The 22,685-nt window shown below is 42.3% G+C and overlaps 1 protein-coding gene across 6 annotated transcripts in view; it reads left to right on the top strand.

Annotated features, from left to right (window-relative positions):
* TJP2 (tight junction protein 2) overlaps window positions 1-22,685 on the top strand; it is a 121,425-nt gene that overhangs the window by 53,563 nt on the left and 45,177 nt on the right. Inside the window, exon 1 of one of the 6 annotated variants that reach the window (XM_047698780.1) lies at window positions 5,485-5,642. The exons of the other annotated variants lie outside the window; for them this stretch is intronic. Coding sequence (XP_047554736.1) covers window positions 5,607-5,642 — 36 coding nt within the window. The 5' untranslated portion in view covers window positions 5,485-5,606. Of the gene's footprint in view, window positions 1-5,484; window positions 5,643-22,685 lie in introns of those variants that run through there. 6 annotated transcript variants of the gene reach the window in all.

Raw genomic sequence — 22,685 nt, forward strand, 5'->3', positions numbered from 1 at the left:
TGCCTCTCTGCCTGCTTGTGATCTCTCTCTGTCAAATAAATAAATAAAATCTTAAAAAAAAAAAAAAGAGGGGAGAGAGATTTGTGGCATCTTAGATACTCATTGAGATTTTCCAGAAATGGAACTGAAAACACTGGTGCTTTTCCTTCTGGTGTTATCGTTGGGCGTCTCAAAACAGGCAGGCGACACGCTGAGATGAAGAGAAGAGGCACTGGGCTCATCTGGAATACCGGTGGTCTTCTTTCTAGCAGATCAAATCTGAATTTTAATCAGAGGTGTGGGAGCAGTATTTATATGTATACTGCTTAAGTGTGGTGTTTGCAGGTGTCTTTCCCCAAGTCAGGAAGAGGCAGGAGAGGTGGACTCAATTTACCAAAGAACGGGCCTAAAAAATGTGTGGGAAACTGAGAAAAACTTTCCCGTAGAAACAGTGGTATCCAGGGTCTGTCCTTGCAAGCTTGCTTACTCATAATGAAGCTTTTTTAATCTTGTTGTTTTTGTGGTGTTTTATTGAAGTATAGCTTGCAGTAAAAATGCACAGAATCTCAGATGGACAGCTTGATAAATTTGTTTTCATTGTGGTAAGGCACATCACCTAGGATCCACCATTTTAACCCTTTTAAAGTGTACAGTTCAGTGGCATTGAGTGTACCCACAGTACCGTGCGGACACCGCGGTCTGGTTCAGAGCTGCATGAACACTTACATGAATGGAGCCAATTGTGTCGTTGCCACCTAGACCAAAACACAGGACTTTCCATCACTCTAGAAGCTTCTCTCTTGCCACTTTTTCTGACTATTATCACCGCACCCCCAAGGGAACCTCTTTTCTGACTTCTCTCACCATGGGATAGTTTCGGTTGACTTTGAGAGGATCTGTATTAATGAAGTCCGTATTTTGTGTCTGGCTTCTTTTGCTCAACATAACCGCTGTGAGAGTCATCCGTATTATGTGTGGTTCAGCAGCTGTTGTTCGCTGCTGAGTAGTTGTCCTTTTACATGAGTTCCCCACAGTCTGTTGACCCGTTTTTCTCCTGATGGATATTTAGGTTGTTGCCTGTTTGTTTGTGTTTTTCTATGATGACTAAAGCTGCTGGGGAAGTCCCCTACACTTTGCTTTGTGGGTGTCGAATTGCTGGGTCGTGTGTTGGGGACATGTTTAACTTTCTTTATGTCACTCTGAAGTCAGGCACATGTGGGTATGGATTCCTTTGTCCTGCCACTTGCTTGCTCTACCTCAGGCAATTTACTTTTCTCATGTTGAGTTTTTCTCAGCTGTAAAATGGGCACTCGGTGCCTGATCAGTCGGGGTTCAGTGAAGAAAAGAGACAGCATTTTAGCAATTTCAAGGAGAAAGGAACTTAATGGAGCGCATTAATGCCTACAAAACAAGAGGCTAGAGGGACAGAAACCAAGGGCCCACCACTGGCTTTCATATTTGCCCCCCAGCAAGTTAGAAAGCTGCTGTGGTCCAGAGCTGGGACCTTGGAAACACCCTTCCAACTGCTCAGCCTCTGCCGTGCAGAGGCGGCTGAAATAGTAGGGAACTTAGTGACAACTGCAAAGCTCAGGTCTGGCAAATCTGCTTTGCCCGAGACTGCTGCTATAGGAAAGAAGAAAACAAAAGGCATCTGCTTTCCTTCCTCCTTTTGATCTTAATCAAGTGCACCCTGTTGGCTGGGGGGGGGGGGGGGGGGGGGCGGGGGTTTCTGGCCTCTGGGAGTAAAGGAAGATGAGTGCCACCCAACAAGAAATGGGATAGATGCCTCCTGGCGTTGCACTGGCAACCTAAGTGGCAGTGGTCATAACTTACTAGTATCATCATCATTACAGAAAAACATGACGCCAAAGCAGTCCTAAGACGACTCTCTGTAACGCACATTCAAATCTTTAACTTCATTACAGTGACCTGCTGGAGGATGGAGGCTGTTGTCAGACCTGCCACGTAATTGTTTCTCTACAGGGCCTCAGCTTCTTTAGCTACTTATCTCTGATTCTAGGTACTTTTCTATATGAGTAAGCTTGAGAAGTTAGAATTTGCAAGCCTACCAATTAATGCAGAAACTGAAAGGCGACTTAATTCTAAGAACAGCTACTTTGATATATACTTTATGAAAATTAATGAGTGTGGCTTTTTTTTTTGAAGTCATTCTGATTTGTTAGTTTTTAATAAAGTAAAAGGTGATTACATAAATCTTGTTGGCAGAGGTGGGCTAAAAAGGATGTTCCCTTTTTCTGTCTTTATCTTTAGACAAATGAAATGGAAGGAGATTGGAAAGAGATTAGATTTTTATCCTGTTTGGTGCCTAGAATCTCATGCTGACAGCACACGCTAGTCCACTGAAACATTTGGCAATAGTGACTGTCCTATTTCTAGCTAGTATTATGAAATTTGAGCTACACTGCATTGCTCTTGAGACATTTAAACATCTTGAATCAATTGAATCAATTTTTAACTTTCCAGGGACCTTACTACTATTGTTTTGAAGCGGGCTGGCCAGATGATTTATTGATTAACATTTTATTTTAGGCTTTTATCTCTAGTGCTACTTCTGAAGGCTCCTTGCAGAAAAATTTGAAGCGACGGGAACGCAAATATTCTGAGTGCCGAGATAAGTATGACCAGGAACTTCATTTCAGGCACTGGTGTAGCAGTTAGAGTGAGCTGGCTCTTTGCAAAGTTTGCTTAAATTTGATTGTGCGAGAAATACATTGACAGAATCCCATTTTATCTCTTTTTAACCAGATTTACCCAGTCGGCCAGGGCTAACAATAGATGTCCAAACAGTTTACAGTGGTTAATACAATGGACAAAGGGTTTCACTGTTTGGAGACTGGAAAAGAGAGCTGATGGAGAGCTTCTTAAGGGCATTGACCTAATTCATTCCTTCAAGAAAAATGATTTAAATATATATGTATTCTGATCCCAGTGTCTATATATTTCAGCCAGTAGTACTGCAGCCTCGGGAAGGGCCGTGTGGGGCTGCTCTGTGTGTTTTGTAAAAGTACAGCCTTTATTTTTATTTGACAATGGCCTTTAGAATTTTTTTTTTTTTTAAACCAAGTTCTGGCACGAACTGCTGCTCCACAAAGGTTAGGGAATTAAGAAAAGCAGCTGAAGTCACACGTCACCCTCCTTAGCCCTGAAACCTCCTCACATTCAGGAATTTTCGTCATGCACTTTTTTAGAGAAAAACTTCTCTGGGAGCCTTTCTTCTGTAAAATGTGGAAAAACAGAACTGGGTTAAAAATAACGTTAGTTCAGGCATTGCTAAATTTCTGAGTATTGTGTTTTTGATTTACTTTGTCCAGAAAACATAAATTGCCAGTGCCTTTGCTGTTTATTACCATGAAATATTTGTAGTCAGTATGTACTTCCTCAAAGAATATCTCTCACCTATTAATAGAACAGGAGCAAAGAAGAATGGGTAAAAAATCTCACTGGGCTTAGTTGTAAGTTCCAAGTAACAATTGCATTGTTGTTCTAAGTGCTGAGTGTGATTGGATGGTCATATGTAAATGTTGACCTGACTGGATTATTTCTCAGCCGTGAAGGGTCCTGAAAAAAACTGCTGTAACCTATCACTTCGAACAGTTACCAGACTTGTTCTTTTGGCTTTATATTTGGGGTAATAATTTATGCAGTAAAGTATCCTAGAAACTGGGGTGCTGTCATGTCTGTCTCTTTCACCTGTTTCAATTTGGATATACTGGCTCTGTTTGTGTAGTCCACTACATGGATATTCCGTTATCTTCATAAGAAGTAACTGGAGCTTTTTGATTGGGATGAGTTTAATCTAAACGAATGCTTGGAAACGAGGAACTGCAAAATAAAAGTCCTCAAGTAGATCTAAGCTAAATTTCAGTGCATGTGTTTGTTTATCTTTTCAGAAAAGCAGGGTGTTTTCATGGAAACCTGTGTTCTGCTGAGTGTTGACAGGGGTATCTGTGTCAGTGTTGGGGGCTGACTGTGAGTTCTTGAGTGCAGGTCTAGGTTTTTGCTTTCCTAGCCCAGACATAGCACAGATGCTCTGGCAGTGGAGGAAGGGGAGAGGAAGACAGTAGTGCAGTTAAGTCTCAAAACAACTGAAATGGGATCTGCATGAGTGTGCATTGTCTCCCTTTTCTTACTGTATTCCCAGCCCAGCAAAAAAGCACTTTGCACGGGGCTTGGAGACTGTTGAAAACAGCAACATTCCATCATGGGAGCAACAAATCTAAAGTATGTATTCGTAGAGCTTGTCGAGCAGTTCTGAGGCCGTGTCCTTGATTTCTACCACTACGGGTGTGCTGCAGGCAGGCTCTCTCTGTTCAGTTCCCGAGTGTGCAAGAGAAGTCCTGATGTTTGTGAAAAAATGCCTAATCTTGAGGGAGCCCAGAACACCAAGCGAGATGCCCTTCGTTTTGCTCTGTACGACTGAACTCCTAACTTTCCTGTAGTGAAGCGAGGGAAGGAACCATGTGACTGACAGTGTTAGAGCCTTGGTGCAGCTCTCACTGACTAAGCCTGCCTAGTTGGGGGGTAGGTGTTAAAACCTGATTTGATAGGTAGGGAAACGGTTTCAGAAATATTAAGTGATTTGCCGCATGTCACGCAGTTCGTGTGGTAGGCAGGGCATGTGGGCCGAGGCCCGCGTGACTAACTCAAAACCGGTAGGTTTCTTCCAGCTTCACCTGCCTCTGCTTTTCAGAACCAGAAGGGCAGAGACATAATGGGAGAAGCGAAAGGCCCTCTGTTGATTTTTAGGAGTTTAAACACTATCATTGAAAGTGTATAGAAGTTTTTCTCTCCAGGGAATCATCATTAGTAAAAATGATATATCTAATTTTTTTTTAGAGAGAGCCCACGTGTGCTTGGGAGTGGGGGAGGGGCCGAGGGAGAGGGATAATCTCAAGCTGATTTGGGATTATCGTACCAGCTGTAGAGCCCAGTGCGGGGCTCAGTGTGGCGCTTGATCCCTCAACCTGAGCTGAAACCAAGAGTCGAACACTTTAACTGAGCCATCCAGGCGCACCACAATAATATATCAGTGTTTTTAAGAGATGTTTTCATTTTTCAGTGACTTGTTTGTGTTCATTACTGTATGGGATCTCAAAGACTCTAAAATGAGTAAGCACAGCCTTATAGGGAAGTAGATTATATAAACAACTAGCTAAAACCACAATTTATTATAGAAATATTAAGAATATGTCTTGTCTGTGAGTTTCTTCAAGTTCACAGCCATTAGTTAGAAAGGACTATTATCCCATCAACCTCCCCCACCCCCAAACAAACCCCACCAATTGTTGATGTCAAGAAAAACTTGTGGCTACAAAGCACATGCATTGTGGAATTAGGACATCTGAGACTTGCTGTGTGTGGGAATTTGGCTGTTAAGGGTCAGAATTCCATCACAAGTTGCCTGAGGATCAAAGTGCATCTTTTAAAACATCACATACCTCCAAGAAGTTTAGGCTAGCAGATACACTCTCGTTTGAAGTATAACAGTAAGCTTTCTTTTAATATGTGTCCAAGATGATTTGCAGGAGATAGTGAAAATTTTGATTGAGGATCAAGATAGAGTGGTAATTTTGGAGTTAGAGCATTTTGGTGATGGAGCAGACTTTATGCAGTGCCATGCGTTCACTTTTGGACAGGCTGAGGTAGGAGGATATTGAAAACTGGAGCAAACAGCCCAAGGGGTAGAAAGAGCTGGGAAGGCTCCAAATACAGACATTTTTTTTCTGATTTCCCCCTGGAATCTGCTAAGGGTGCCTTTCTCTTCTTCACCATCTCACCACGTAGTTGTCTCCCGCAGGACCCAGAACTGATGAGTTAGATGAGCATCCATGAACGGTGTGTTAAAGCTGATACTATTTGAAATGTTAATTCTTGGTCCTACACTCTGTCAGCCACAATAATGCTAGCTATGTAATTTTGACCAGATTCTAAGTCGGACTTCAGGCTGGACAATGAATAGGAACTTGCAGTGGTTACACCCTCTCTTGAAAAAAAATTAAAAAAAAATTTTTTGTTTTAAGATTTTAGTTAAGATTTAGTTATGAGAAAGAAAGAGGGAGAGCGAGCACAGGCAAGGCGGGTAGCAGGCAGAGGGAGAAAGAGGTTTCCTGCTGCGCAAGGAGCCCAATCCCAGGACCTGAGCTGAAGGCAGATGCTTAACTGTGTCCCTGTGCTTTGTGGGTGCCACGTCCTGGTTATCTCTTTTTGAGGGTGCACAGAGAGCATTCCAGCTTGAGATCAGGAACTGAGGTCTTTACTTCTCGTTGTCTAACATACAGTTCTCTCTTGTGTCTTGCTCAATGTGGATAATACTAACACATGCAGTTAATGATCTACTTTGAGGATTATCTGAAGCGAGATTTTGATCTTAGGCCAGCTTCCCCTGTGGTATGTGATTGGAAATTGTGAACAAGTTCAGAATTTAGCTTAGGTAAATTATAACCAGATAAGTTCTTTTGCTACCAAAACCAAGTATAGTTTACTTTGAATTGACCTAACGTTCAGATTATGGACCCACTTGGAACTAACACCTTATTAATTAAAAAAAGAAAAGGAAAGAAATAAGCAAACAGAACAGGATTATCCCTCAATAGTGCCTGGATGCTAAGGGCAGCGCGAAGATTTATTGAAGATTACAGTGAAAGCCAAGGTGAAGGAAAGCACGAATCAGGAAGTATGTGTCCCTCCCTCTGTACCAGTGTGAGCACCTTACAGGCGAAGAGCGTGTGTTGGTGAGCGGACACCGGCACGTCTGCAGGCCATTACTGAATTTTGCATGAGTTTACCCAAGGGGTTGGCAAACTATAGTCAGCTGCCTGTTTGGTTGGATGTTTTTTTGTTTTTACTCTTCCCCGCTTACTAGCAAAGAATTGTCCTTACCTTTTTAAATGGGTACATTTTAAATTGCTTATGTAAGTATTTATGTAATATCCTCTACCTCAGAAGCTTAAAAAATATACTCTGTGGCCCTTTAAGAAAACATTTGCTGGACCATGGTTTGGAACTTCCAGAAGCAGGAGGCTTGGGTTTCTAGCCCATTCTGCTATCTGGAAATAAGTATGTCAGAATGCTGACTTGTGAAAGAGTCTCGCTTCATAAGGACACTGTGGTCTGACATCCTTCTTGGCTGTGGGAAAATGAAAGAGAGAAGGAGTTGGGCTACTTTGCTTCCTGGTTTTAGTCCAGGAAGGTGACGGATAACAGGGGCCAGTTCACAAGTTTTGAGTGTAGACTTCCTCCGAGTGAAGCAGTAACATAAACCCAAGAAACTGTGGAGAAAATATACTTCAAAGCACATTTTGTCTTTGGGATGTAGGAAAAGGCCACGAAACTGAAATGTCCCTCTATTGTCCCTCTATGATGAACCATTTCTGTCTGGGCTTTGGATGTTCCGATTTCCCTGGATTCCAGCCATGGGACGGTACCATTTATTGTGTTTCTACTTGTTGACTCTTTCAGTTCTAAGCATCCATTCTTTCCTGTCAGGGAAACCTTCAAAATTATAATAAAATGCCATCATGGGCTAGGGGCGTCTGGGTGGCTCAGTGGGTTGAGCCTCTGCCTTCAGCTCTGGTCGTGGTCCCAGGGTCCTGGGATCGAGCCCGCATGGGGCTCTCTGCTCGGCGGGAGGCCTGCTTCCTCCCCTCTCTCTCTCTGCCTGCCTCTCTGCCTACTTGTGATCTCTCTGTCGAGTAAATAAATAAAATCTTAAAAAAAAAATGCCATCATGGGTTAAAAGTCTTGAAGAAATGTAATACAGAAAAGGAGTTAAGGATGTTCCCCCAGCTTAGGAGATTTGGAAAGGCTTTGGACTGCTACCAGTGACTGACACCTCAGCTCTTAAGCATTCACTTTCATTGTTCTCTGTACTATTCCAGGCCTTCCTACATCCTAAAAACAAGCATCCCTTGAGGGTGGGGATTGTGTCCTATGTTGTTCGGTCTTTGTTTTCAGAGCCTGGTACACAGCCACTTAAATGTTGAATGCAATCTATTTTTTAAATCTTATTAAATTTACACCATACTGCCCTGTTTTAGGGTGGGGCTTACTTAATATAGGAAACACCACTCTTGTGTGGTACTTCAGAGTTTATAAAAGCTCCCACATAAAATTCCCCTTTTTCTTGCCCACTTCTCAGTAATAAGACTGCAGCCAAAACTTTGGAACCTGGCTTGGAAATTATAGTTCACTTCGGTCTTTCCTCATCGTAGAAGGGGGATCTTGACCAGAGCTTAAATCCTTGGCTGGGCCTCTTGGCTTCAGCTGCCCAGAAGAGCCATTACTGCACGTAGAATCAGTGTCAGGCTCCTCTGTCCTCCTCTTTCCCAACTTCTGTGGCCAGTAGTCTGCTGGGGCTGTCCACCTAGGCTTACCTTTCTTCTCTGGCTCTTAGTAAAATAAGAAATTTAGATTCAAATGTATAAAAATACAAATCTACCTCTCATTGACCTGCCTCAGATTTTGACTTACTCACAGATGAGACCAAGATCCTTCCTGAGTCCCCAGGCTTTCCCACCTGCCTCTGTGCCCCAGATGTGGTGTCTTTTGTTTGCCCTTCCTCAGGAAGCTGCATACCCTACTTCCACAGTCACTAAGAAGGAGAGCCTTCCTTGATCTTCCGAAGACACCAGTCCTTTCTGTTCTAGACCTGTGTGTGCTTTCCCTTCCTAGCACTTTCCAGCTTTAGTTCTGCAGCTGCTGACTGACTCCTTGATTTACATTGACCTTCACTAAAGTCTTTGAGCTCCCTGAAGGCGGGGCTGTGTTTGTTACCCTCATTGTTTAATCTCAAGTGCTCAGTACAAATCCTGCTATGAAAGAGGCGCTTGATAAATAATGCGTCGCGTAGGTCTGTCTTCTGGAAATTATGTTCCTCTGTACTACTTACGTCCAGTAATTAACAGTTAGAAAGTGCTATCTTCTTTCCAGATGGCTTAAATTCCTTTGACTATCCTACAGGTTAGCAACTTTGTAGGGTGTTATATAATGTTAATGAATGACAAATAAAAGTGTTATTTCTACTCTTAGCCCCCCACTTGCAAACTTATCTTGCCTCTTATAAAAGCTACGGTGGCAGGATTTTATTGTAATTACTGAAGTTCATTGCCAATTTCCTCTAAATGGCATTTATTTTAAAATTTTAAATTTGAAGGGAAACTATTCTTTTTATTTCTGCATCATTGCGCCACCTAGTGGATTTTGTCTGTTACTACGCAGTGGCCTTTTCTGATTTCCTGACCAGTCACCAGTTCCACAAAAGGGAAATCTTGGGTACCTTTTTTTTTTTTTTTCTAAGATTTTTTATTTATTTGACAGAGAGAGAGAGAGAGATCACAAGTAGGCAGAGAGGCAGGCAGAGAGAGGAGGAAGCAGGCTCAGTGCTGAGCAGAGAGCCTGATGCGGGGCTCGATCCCAGGACCCCGGGATCATGACCTGAGCCGAAGGCAGAGGCTTAACCCACTGAGCCACCCAGGCGCCCCTCTTGGGTACCTTTTTATGCTTTAAGATCGAATACAGTTTCTACCAGTAGTTTCTGTTATTAGTCAGAGTTGTGTTTTTCTGAGAGGAGCTCAACGTTGCTGACTTAAGAATTTAAAAAAATGTTGACCCATACGTGAAATTTCCCACGTCACCAATAAAGGAATGGTGTGGTGTGGGGGAGGGGGGTAACTACGCAGTATAGTATGGACTCAGTTTAGCTCAGCTTATGTAATAATGACACCATATTAGACCAAAGAATGAGATCTTTTTCTAAGTTTAGAAACAAAATTGTTTCAAACATCTTTTTATTTATTTAATATATTTTGTTATGAGAAGAAAACAGTAGGAGAAGCCCACTGTTTTTGTATAACTCGATTCAGTTTCATCTGTGTTTTATTATTAAGTCAAAGTCATTAGTAAGGCTTGCTGATTTGCATTTTCAGTATTTTTAATAGCTTGGCTTGGTCTCCCACTTTGCCTTGGTGTGGGAGGTGGATGCAGGAAACCTCACCTTTCCCCTTCCTGTCTCTGGTCTTTGCTGCCCCCTCCCCTTAATGGAGTGTGTTCTAGTGCAACCGAGAGTTGTTTTTCTCTCTTGATTCCATGAGATGCAGTGGATACACACTGTGCTAAACGTACCATTCAAGCACACTTTCAGTTATCAAGTTTGATATTTTAAATGTATAATAAATACATATACTGTTCAAACCATAAATTGTAAGCTTTTAAATCTTATTCATAGATTAACGGTTTAATATAAAATTATTATGTCTCATATTGAGAACTGGCTAAATTAGTGTTTTCAAAGTATCAAAAATGTGTCTTGTAAAGAAAGGAAGTTTAATTAAATAAATCTACATTAAAGGCAAAAAAAAAAAAAGGGCATCTGGGTGGCTCAGTGGATTAAGCATCTGCCTTTGGCTCAGGTCATGATCCCAGGGTCCTGGGATCGAGTCCCACATCGGGCTCTCTGCTCAGTGGGGAATCTGCTTCTCCCTTTCCCTCTGCTTGTGCTCTCTCTCTCTCTCTCTGCTCTCTCCCTCTGGCAAATAAATAAATCTTAAAAAAAAAAAAAGTTATGGGTCAGTACATAAGAAGATGCTTGGAAATGTTAGTGGTATTCAATTCAGAAATACTACAAAATATGGAGAGGTCTCCAGTCACTGCAATTTTGCCACAGTATTAGTTAAAGTACCCAAAAAAAGATGGAAACATTAAATGACTGCTAGGGATGTGGTTAACAAATTATATGCTAAATGTGGCTATTTATAATTTTAAGTTAAACATTTAGTTTCTTAATAGCAGTAGCTGCATTTCAAATGCTCAACATGGTTCCACATTGGGCAGTACAGGTACAGAACATTATCACTTCAGCTCAGAGTTCTGTTGGAGATACTGTTAGACCAGTGCTTCTCTAACTTCTGTGTGCACTTTAATCACATGGGGGCTCTTGGTAAAATACACACTCTTTTCAACAGATCTAAGGTAAAAAAACAGGTCCAAGGTAGGTTTTTAGGATTCAGCATTTTTTTTTTTTTTTTTTAAAGAATTTGTTTGTGAGAGATAGAGAGCAAGAAAGAGCATGAGGTGGCAGGTGGGGGGGGTAGGTAAACCCCCCCCCGCCGCTCCTCTCAGCAGGGAGCCCAATGTGGGGCTTGATCTCAGGACCCCAGGATCAGGACCTGAGCAGATGCTCAACCGGCGGAGCCACCCATGGACTCGAGGATTCAGCATTTCTAATAAGCTCCCAAGTGTTGGCAATACAGTATCTAAACATGAGGTCTTTGAAATTCCTGCATTTATTTCCGGATTCTGATAGAAAAGGCTTGCTTTGAGACGTCAGACTCTGTAAGGCTGACTGGCTTTCTGGGGATTAACTAGGGATATTGATCTGTGGTGGAAGCATTGTGTCACTCTTTTCTGTGTGACCCGTCCTGTGATGGTGCTTTGGGTCTGGGAGGGTCAGTTTATTCTGTGTTTCATTAGGGCCAACCCTGCTAGCAGGATTTAGCTGAGCACTCTAATAACTGGTTTTCTAACCTGCCTTTTGACAAAGCAGTTTATAATTTTCTTTATCTTGGTACCTGTCATGGGGTGGTGGTTTGTATATGTGTTTGTTTGTTTTTTTTTAAGTGAAGCTGTGTTTTAATATTGTATGGGCTTAGTCGGATTCAAAATCATAGAGTAGACAGGGCTATGTCCCTGTTGCCAAATTAGCACCTTCCTTTTTGGCTTATTAATGGTTCCTGTGTAATTACAAATAAGAATGGTCTGTTTAAATTACAATTATACTTCATAGCTCAGTGTATCAGCACTATGAACATAGAGGTCTGAAATGTAATTATCTGATCTGCTGATCCCAACTCCCCCATATATCTTATTAAAGTTGGACTCATGCAGATCTGGACTCAGACTGTGATCAGCCACCTACTAGCTGTGGAACTGTGTGAAAGTTCCTTATATTTATATACATATATATGCACATTTTTTTCTTTTAATATTTTTTCTTTTAGAGCAGTGTAAATAAAATTCACAGCCAGACTGAGGGGGAGGTACAGAGATTTCCCATCTGTCCCCTGGACCTACCGTCATCGGTACTCCCTACCAGAGCGGCACGTGAGTTACAGTTGACAAACCTACACTGACACATCACTATCACCCGAAGTCCACAGTTCACACACAGCTCACTTTTGGTGTCGTATCTTCTGTGGATTTGGACAAATGTATAATGACCTGCATCTATCATTATGGCATCATAAGAGTATTTTCACTGCCCTAAAAAAATCGTCTGTGCTCTGCCTGTGTTCTCTCTTTCCCTCCAGCCCTAGTAACCACTGATCATTTTATTGTTTTCATAGTTTTCCTTTTCCAGAAGGCTGTATGTTTGAATCAAACAGGATACCGCCTGGTCAGGCTGGCTTTTTTCACTTAGTAAGATGCGTTCAGTTTCTTCCATGTCTCTTCATGGCTTGATAGCTTCTTTCTTTTCAGTGCTCGGTAATATCCCATTGTTGAGACGCGTCGCGTGTTTAGTCATCCACTCACCTACCGAAGGACATGCTGGCTGCTTCCAATTTTTGGCAGTTCTCAATAAAGGTGCTATAAACATGTTTTGTTTGGACATAAGTTTATAATTCCTTCGGGTAAATACCAAAGAGCACGAGTGCTGGATTGTGTGATGAGTATGTTTGGTTTTTTTTGGTTTGTTTTATTTTTTTTTAAGATTTTATTTTTAAAGTTTTTTTTTTTTTTAAGATTTTATTTATTTATTTGACAGACAGAGATCACAAGTAGACAGAGAGGCGGGAAGATAGAGAGAGGAGGAAGCAGGCTCCCTGCGGAGCAGAGAGCCCGATGCGGGACTCGATCCCAGGACCCTGGGATCATGACCTGAGCCGAAAGTAGAGGCTTTTTTTTTTTAAAGATTTTATTTATTTATTTGACAGAGAGAGATCACAAGCAGGCAGAGAGGCAGGCAGAGAGACAGGAGGAAGCAGGCTCCCCGCTGAGCAGAGAGCCCGATGTGGGACTCGATCCCAGGACTCCGAGATCATGACCTGAGCCGAAGGCAGCGGCTTAACCCACTGAGCCACCCAGGCGCCCCCGAAAGCAGAGGCTTTAACCCACTGAGCCAACCAGGCACCCCAAAGATTTTATTTTTAAATAATCTCTCCACCCAGCATGGGGTTCGAACTCAGAACCCCGAGATCAAGAGTCACGTGCTGCGCTGCACTAAGTCGGCCGGGCACCGCTGAGATGTGTTTGGTTTTTAAGGAAGCCACTGCCCTGTCCTCCCGAGTGGTCGTCCCATTTCCGTGTTCTCGCCAGCTCCTGCTGCTCCACATCCTCATCGCATGTGGTGTTGTCATTGTTCCAGATTTTGGCCCTTCTACTGTGTAGAGTGGTTTCTCCTTGTTTCAATTTGCGGACCCCTGACGACATAGTATGTTAAATATCTTTCATATACTTAGTTGCCGTCTGTGGGTCTTTGGTGGGGTGTCTGTTGAGGTCTTTGGCCTGTTTTGTAATCAGGTAGTTTTATTACTGTTGAGTTTTCAGAGGTTTTTGTATGCATTTGTCTGATAATTGTTCTTTATCGGACATCTTTGCAAGTATTTTCTCCTAGTTTTTGGTTAGTCTTTTCATTGTCATTCACAGAGCAAAACTTTGTAATTTTAGTGAAGTCCAACTTATTCTTTGTTTCATGGCTCATCAGATCTTATATTTGCATAAGTAAAAAAGGGAGGAGTTGGGTTTTTGGAAGGGTTAATTGTTAACAGTCATTAAACACTTGATACGATGTTTGGCGCTTTTTAATTTTCAGTCAGTGATGATGTGTTTTGGGTTCCCTGGTTTACACACGTGTTCACAGAGGTGCAGCTCTAGGGAGCTTATCCCTAGCTGGCTGTTGAAAGAGCCAGAAATGAAGTCTGCCCCCGTTCCCTTCCTGCACCCTCTCTCTCCCAAGTCACCATGGTTTTGCAGTCACTCCGAAGAGCTGCTGAGCCAGGTTGACTGGACCCAGACCAGCTACTTGGAAATGAATGTCAGGCTTGTCAGAGCGACTGGATCCACTGCTGGTTTAGCGCCAAGCCAACCACCATGGCTGCGGCTGCCTTCTTTTTTTTTTTTCTTCGGGTTTAAGGCCAGGAACTGATCACAATAGTTTCTGGGGCTCTATCGGTGTACAGGGAAAAAGGTAGTGTTTATCAGTGGAAAGGATTCAGGCTTTGCAGCCACACTGACCTGGGTGAGAATCTGTTCTCTGCCACATTTTACTTGTATGAACTTCAGCAAGTTACTTTACTTCTCTGGCTTAAGTCTTCTTTTCTGTAAGAGGAATCTAATAATTATGATATTGGTAATAGCTAAAAATGATGGAGCATTTACTATGTGTCAGACACTACCCCGAGATCTCCACGTGCATTGTCTGCTTAAATTCTCCTAACAAGCCTAGAAAGGTTTACAGTTGGGGAAACTGAAGCAAAGATAAGTTAATGTAATTTGCTTGAGTTAAGTGGTTAGTAGAGACCAGAATCTCCACTTTCTGATTATGGAATCCATGATGCATCCCTCAAAAAAATGTTTTTGAGATATAATTCACATACCATACAATAAAAGTATACAATTCAGTAGTTTTTAATGTATTCACAGACTTGTGCAACCCCCACCATATCAATTTTAGAACATCTTTATCACTGCAAAAAGTAATTCCCGTACCTGTTAGTTAAATCACCCCCATTTCTCCCTGAATAACTACTCCTAGGCAGCCACTGATCTGCTTTGGTCTCTGGATTTGCCTCTTCTAGACATTTATGTAAATGGAATCCTTACAGTATTTGTCTATTTGCATCTCTCTGGCTTCTTACATTGTCTACAAGATTCATCTATGGCACAGCGTGTATTGGTACCTCATTCCTCATGGCTAGACACTAGTCCATTGTATGGATAGACCGTATTTGGCTCACCCGTTTACCTACTGATAGTCATCTGGATTGTTCCCACTTTTTTGCTATTACAATAATGCTGCTGTGAACATTTGTGTACAGTTTTTGCGTGGACATATACTTCCAGTTCTCTCGGCGTCCATGATATGTTCTTAACTACTAGACTGTACTCTTCCAGGAGACAGAAAACAGGCCGTTCTTACTTTGGAGTGATCTGGTTACATTGTTGCTGCAGTGCCTTTGGTGGGTACCTTTATTGAGGGCGCTGATTCAGTGATGAGTACTGAGCCAGGCTTTTCCAAATGCTGCTTCATTTAGTCCTTACATTTATAACAGGGTAGACTGATTCAGTGATGAGCACTGAGCCAGGCTTTTCCAAATGCTGCTTCATTTAGTCCTTACATTTATAACAGGGTAGACATTGTGTGTCCTGTTTTACAGATGGGGCCACTGAGCCTCACCAAGTGAACTGCTTAAGGTCACAGAGCTTGTAGAGTGTGTTAGAGAGTGGAGCCTGGACCAGGTGTGTGGGATGGCCTGCAGAGCTCTTACTTGAACACCATATGGCAGTATACCCAGAGGTATATTCATGAAGACCCTGCCCCCCACTTCGAGGTTTGTTGGCCTGGATTTAACAGACTGCTTTCCACAGGAGTTCCCTTCATTTCACCCTATGAAGTAGACAGTGATACTCATTTCTTATTTGTATCAAATGGCAACAGAATTCCCCATGCTCCCAAGGTCATGGGTGGGTTGGAGGGTCAGAGTCTTGGTTGGAGGTGTCTTCTTGGAGTCTAGGTTCATTGCTCTTTGCATTTCAGCACAGTTGCTTTCTAAACAACAGTGGGGTCCCCAGGCATACCGTCATACCATTGTTGTCTCCCAATTCTTTCTTTATTTTAATGCAGACTGAAGTTTTCCCTTAGGTAAATAAAGGGTGATGGGTTTGGAAAACAAAAAACAAAAAACACCTCAGTAAACCCTGGTGCCTTTCAGCAGTGGGCCTGGAATCTAATCATATGAATTCTGAGAACCTGTCAGGAATCCCTCTTATAACTTGTGTATGTTATTTTTTCTTAGCTGTAAACATTCTAAGGTGTGTGCTGTGAGCACTTACTCTCTGGAGCTGTGAAGGGAGGGTAAGGAGCGGGGGACTGCCTTGCTTATCCCATCGGAAAGTGAAATACTTCTGGAATAAATGATGGACAATTTTTATTGGCAAACCAAAAATTGCTTGAAGAGTTAATTCATTGCTGACTAGTTTACTGTTATAAGGAAGCGGTTACTTTGAGAGATCACAGACAAGTGCCCCAAAGCCAAGACTTGGTTTATAATTTTAAAAATGAATCATTTTAGGGAAAGAGACTGGAGCTCATTTTCTGCCTTTCCTGGGAAATAGTGGTTGCTGCCTACTTCTTTGATAGGCGTCTTGAAATTGTGCCCAGCGATTGGAATTTTTACTAAATCCTTTACCACCATTAAAATAAGACCGATTTCGTGAGACAAGAGAGGGGTATGGTCTTTGTAACTGCCATTACCTTATCAGTCACCTTGCTCCAGCCCCACACAGCCTTTTTCCTTCCTTGAACATAACCAGATTCTTTGTCACCTTGGGGCCTTTGCACTTCTGTTCCCTCTCCTTGGAGAACGGTTCCGATTTTTTTAGGATTAGTGCTTTCCAGTATCATAGCACTTACTGCTCTTGCGATTATAATATATGTTTATTTGTTTATTATTTTTCCCATTAAAATCCTTCTTGTGAGGGAAGGACTTGGCTTGTCTCCCACCAACGCAGACAGTGAGCCTTTATCTTCATCTGCTGTGGCAGTGAGCAGCACTGAGCTGTCCTTACTGTGGACTGTCCTACTTACTGTCCTGCTATGACTGCCTTGCACAGTGATTTTGGGTAATTTGTCTTTCAGTCCACAGGCTGCTGTTCAGTAAATGTTTGTCAAGTATGTGAATGTGGAGGTTAGAAATCTTGGGGAAGGTAAATTGTTAAACTTGAGGTCTTCTCATTGAGGCAGGTGTTCTACCACAAAATGTCCTTTGGATGCCCCTGGTAGAACAACTTCTAGGGTAAGGCCCAGTGGTTCCGAAAGCCACTCTCCACACCCCTTTTTCTTTCTCAGAGTCTTTGCTCTGTGCTGTTGTTGGCATCCTGCACACACACCCCCCAATCCCATTCATTCTTCAGACCTTATCTCAGTGTCACTTGCTTAAGGGGAACCTCCCCCCATCCCCTGTCAGGTACTGACTCTTGCCGGGCTTCCTGAGGGTGGTGACATATCTCTAAAGGCCATGCTTTTTATTTATCCATCCATCCATCCATCCATCCATCCATTTATTTAATAATCTCTGTGCCCAACATGGGGCTCGATCTCACAATCCCAAGATTAAGAGTGACATGCTCTTCCAGCTGAGCCAGCCAGGTCCCCCAGTGCTGTATCTGTATCATTTCATCCTCAGAGTCTAGTAGGCGGCCCTTGGTAAATATTTGCTGATTGAGTGAATGAAGAATTAGTGATAGTGTATTTGCATACCCATGTTCCACAGCAGCACTGTTCACCATAGCCAAGAGGTGAGAGTCACCCAAGTGTCCATCCATGGACGACTAGATCAACAGAATGCTGTATACACACACAATGGAATATTATTTAGGCTTAAAAGGGAAGGAAATTCTGTTGCATGCTACAAGAATGAACACGGAGCACATTATACTAAGTGAAGTACGTCCCACACAAAAGACAAACACTGTGAGACTCCACTTACGTGCAATATCTAGTAGCCAGATTCATAGGAACAGAAAGTATAATGGTGGTTACCAGGGCTGGGGGGAGGGGGCAGTGGGGAGTTGTTTAATGGTGTAGAGTTTCTGTCCTGCAAGATGAGTAGTGGAGACTGGATGCCCAGCAATGTGAAGTACTTAACACTACTGAACTGTACACTTAGAAATGATTAAGATGGTAATTCTGCTATGCATTTTTTTAAAGCACAATTAAAAGAATTAGGACAGAAACTGTGACTTCTGGAAATCACTGTACAAGAATCTGGGATTCTTAAGTGGTAGGATGCCTCTGACTTCTGGGCAGTATGCATAAATTAGGGAAAGAATATTTATTTCCTCACCAGGGAAGTTTAAGTATGTTCAGAAGGACTGTCAGAGGCAAGGAGGGAGCTAATGGGGCCTTCCCTTGTTGCCTCCGTTCTTGTGCTCCTCTGCTCCGGGGGCCCAGTGAGCCAGTGAGGCCTGGGATGAGCCTGGCCATGTGTTGGGAGGCTGCCTCCACCCGCACAGCTCTGCTGAGTACCCGTCGTTGTATTTCCTGCCTTTGTCAGTGTAAGATTTGAAGCAAACTTTTTCTCATGTCCTACTCTATTTTGCTGTCCTAACGCTTGTGAAAAGCTTAAAGGAAAGGCATGAACATTTTTTTTTGAGTGCTGTTCAGCATGCGCCCTTTGTAGAGGTTATTTCATTTCAGACGGACAATGGCCCTCTGAGGTGCAGGCGGTATTATCCCCATTTTTAAAGAAGGAGACACATTATCTAAGGCCACAGCTAAGTGACTAAACAGAGACTGCTCTGCAGATCTGCCTTTACACTTTCCATTTCTGCCTCCGCTTCATGTTGTTTCCCGTGTGGTCTCCATCTCATGGTCCATATTTATCAATCGGTTCGGAGGGTGCACTGTTCTCATTGAACAGACTACTTGCTGTGCGCTCCCCCCCACCGTGTAACATGCACAGTAGTAGCAAGAATGACGACTGGATCCCCAAGACCATGCTTCTGAAATCCCAAACCCAACTTGAAACCCCAGGCATCCCATGAAGTCTTTTCTAGATGTCCAAAACCCTAAAATGTATTTTTTACTCTCCGCCACCCCCCACCATCGGTAAAAACAGAAACGGCTCTTTGTTACTCTTTTATCTGCTAATTTTACAGAGAGGTTAGGGAGAAGAGAAGACTCTGCCGAGTGAGCACTCTGTCCCCCAGTTGGCTCCAAGTTTCCTCACGCCTCCAGACCTCTTATCGCCAAGGACGTGAAACATCTTATCTTCAGACCTCTAATTTCTGTGTAATATCAGCAGTTCCATTACCTGAAACATCACCTGTTCATTTCCAGCCAGCTTACATGTTTTGTGTATGTGTGTAGGGGAGGGTCTGTATAAATAAACACTTCTCTAAATGTTCATTTCCAGAGTTTTGCTCCAAAATGTCCTGTTTTTTTTTTAGTAATTTCTACTTCGATACAGAGTCACTCTCTATGTCTAACAAGAATATTTGCTCCGATTCTCTCGTTCCCTTGCATGGGAGAGAGGGAGGGAAAGAAAGCTGTTCAAGTGGTGTAAATCCCCACTGCTTTCTTTTTTTCCCTCACAAGTGGTGCTTTTCAAAGCGTTCCGGTGTCCCTGCTGTATGGATGTGTCACTGTGCGAGATGACAACAGGATTTGCTGGGAATGTGGGCCACTATTGTATCCGCCTTACGTAACCACGTGGAGTGATGGCAATGGGTGAGCAGCCTGGGGTGTAGGCAGTGGCCTGGCCGATTAGTCCCCAGAGGCCATGAAGACTGCTCAGGTCCTCCAGAGGATGTGGATCCAGGCTGTTAAAAAGTTGGGGAGATTGAAAAGCCATGTGAGTCCCTCTGCAAGCTCTCCCCCCTTTTCTTTCCCAACTTTTCTTTGTGGGAAGTGGTTGGGGAGCAAAACCTTTACAGTGACTCCTTTCTCTTCGGATTTATTTGCGCTTCTGGCAGCTTTCAGTAACAAATTGTGACATATGGCATGTAGTCAGTGGTGGGTTTTAAAAATACTTGGCTTATTTTTAGCAGACGTGTGAAACTGATAGCCTCTTACGGGACTTACGAATCAAAGGCTGCTGTTTTCCATGTGTTGGGAGTCTGCGAGCACTGTGCTGCTTCCCGGGAATGACTTAATTACACTGCCTCATAGAAGATGTTTGTGTTTGGGAATTTCTTGTTTTGGGGTAAAACTTCTTGCTTCCTTGTTCTACAGAAATCCTTATTCTTATAGGTAGGTTCTGAAATTATAGGAAACAGTTTCTCACATGTTCTATTTTCCTTTTAGACTCAGAACAGTAAGTACCACTGTAATATATGAGTGTTTATCTTTATGGCTTGCGGTTTTTATCAGGTAGCTTCTTATGGGCTGAGTCTGAATAATCTTTAGCTTTAGCTATGGCTTTCATCTCCGGGAAACAGCACTTTGTGGACAGAAAGCCTAAAAGTTGCCTGTTGGGGGAGTAGAGGCAGTGAAGACTTCTAGTTATCTGCCCTCTAGTTGGTTTTTAACATGTCTATGTAAAATGTAGGATTTTACCTGTTTGGCCAAGATATTTCAGAGGGAAAAAACAACTTGAGGATATTTTTTTTAAATTAATTTTATTTTTTATAAACATATATTTTTATCCGAGGATATTTTTTAAAAGACATATCAAATTGAACTATTTGTCTTTGTTCCTTTCTCTTCATTCTTCATGTAAATACTATGTGTTAAACACAGTTTTTTATTTATTGTAGAAAATTTGCTCCCTTTCACTTTCCACATTGTCTAGGAATGACTCGTTATAATATCATATATAATTATATGATATTATTATATTATATATTACATATATATTATTATACATAATATATTATATTATATATGATATGTTATATTATGATATTATATGATATAATAATATATAATTACAATTAATACCGTTTACATGAAAGTGGAAGTGAGGAGGGGCTGGGAGCAGTACACTGAGGAAGATGCTTCTGGTGTGTGGGGTATTGACTGGGGTGGGAAGGAGACCTGGGAGTTGTGCCCCCTGCTGCTCCCACCGAGCTAAATGATCTCTCCCTCATGGGCCTTCCGTGCATTTTTCAAATTATTACCACCACCCTGTCTTTCCCTTTTCCAGTCGAGTGATCACACTTTGTTCTGCCCTTTTACTTTGTAGAGTCTGGGCTTAAATATTTGGTATAAGGTCCCTTGTCTAGGAATCAGGTGCACCTTGAAATTCACTCATATGCCCCCCCCATTTTGAACTTATAAAATGTTTGGTGCACATAAAGAATTATGTAATACTTGTGACCTTGAGCCTATCATACACACCCATCCATGGAGCCTCACGAGATGGATACAAAATCCTTTCTCTCTCTGCCTCTTTCGTGGTTTTCATTGCCTTGCTTTTTTTTTGTCATAGTTTTACTGCACACATACACACAGGCATCCCTAAACAAAACATCCCTACAGAAAATATTAGTTTTCTTGCTCTTTCTTTATTGTGGTTAAAAAAAAAACCCACAGAAAATAAAACTCAGCGTCTTAACTGTTCTCTGTTTTATTTAATTTTTTAAATTTTTAAATATTTATTTGAGAGAGAGTGAGCATGAGCAGGGTGAGGGGCGGGGGGAGAAGCCGGCTCTCTTTTGAGCCAGAAGCCCTATACGGGGCCCAGTCCTGGCACTCTGGTATTATGACCTGGGCCAAAGGCAGATGCTTAACTGAGTGAGCCATCCAGGCGCCCTAGCATCTTAACTGTTCTTGAGTGTGTAGTGCAGTGTTGAACACGTTCACATTGTGAAACACTGTTTGCTTTCTGAATGATATAAAAATGGCATCTGGCTCTGCACATTCTTCTAGGATGTTCTTCACTCAACATTCTGTTTGAGTTGCATCTGTGTTGTGATATGTGGGGCTCTGATTTGTTTTCATTATAGTGTAATATTGCATTTTAATAATATATGATGATTTATTTGTCTGTTCTGCTCTTAATAGATATTTGGGTCGCTTACAGGTTTTGGCTGTTGAGAATGTTGCTGCTGTGAATACTCTTGTGTGTGTATCCTTGTCACTTAATTCATACCTTCCTCTCAGGCCTTTGCCCAGGAGAGAAATCATGGAGTATGTGTGTCTTTGGCCCCTGATACCTGTGAGCTCTTCCTGGGGCCCTGTATGTAAAGCTCCTTAGAGCTAAGCAACAGCTCACTGGCTTTCACGCAGAGGAGTCTGGATATTGATAGCAGTTCTGGGATCTGTGTGCAGCCCAGCACAGGTTGGGTGGGGCCCAAGCCCAGTGGCCCAGTTTGCAAGGCAGGAGCTGAAGCCCTCGGTTAAGCTGCTGTGCCGGCAGCCTGTCCCTGGGGGATATACCCAGAGATGATGTTCTGAGGAATGTGTGACTGTGTGGGGTGCTCTTTGTTTCCCAAAAGGTTATTCATATAGATAAGCAGGGAAGACACTCAGTGATTTTCTGTTTGGGTACACTGTGGTTGGTAAACACTCCATGGGCTCTGGTGTTTTGTCTTGTTTTGTTTTGTTTTTTGTTTTTTTTTATTTGCCAGTGTATCAGAAGGGCCACAAATCACATGCTTGGTACATAGTGGGTGCTTAATAAATATTTTTGAATGAATGACTAAGTGAGTGAGTGAATTAAGGGTTTGCTCTGAGACCTTCATAAAAAGTCGTGGTTCTGTGGGCTAATGTACACAGTTACAGTACATTTTAATAGTTTTCAAAAGAGCTATTAAGATGTATTTTTACTTCAGTTTCCTAATCTTTAAAAAATAAGATTATAGATTCATCACTTATTGTAACAGAACATATATTCTTTTAATATTATGTTTAAGTATTTAATGGTTTATGTCACAGCCCACTAACCCTAGGTAAAGGAGAAGCCATTTATAAACTGATCATTTTATACAAGTTGGTGAGCTCTTTGGGTACCTGGCAAAGTGTGATTGAT

This window comes from Lutra lutra, chromosome 13 (genome assembly GCF_902655055.1).
Source record: "Lutra lutra chromosome 13, mLutLut1.2, whole genome shotgun sequence".
NCBI classification, from domain to species: Eukaryota; Metazoa; Chordata; class Mammalia; order Carnivora; family Mustelidae; genus Lutra; species Lutra lutra.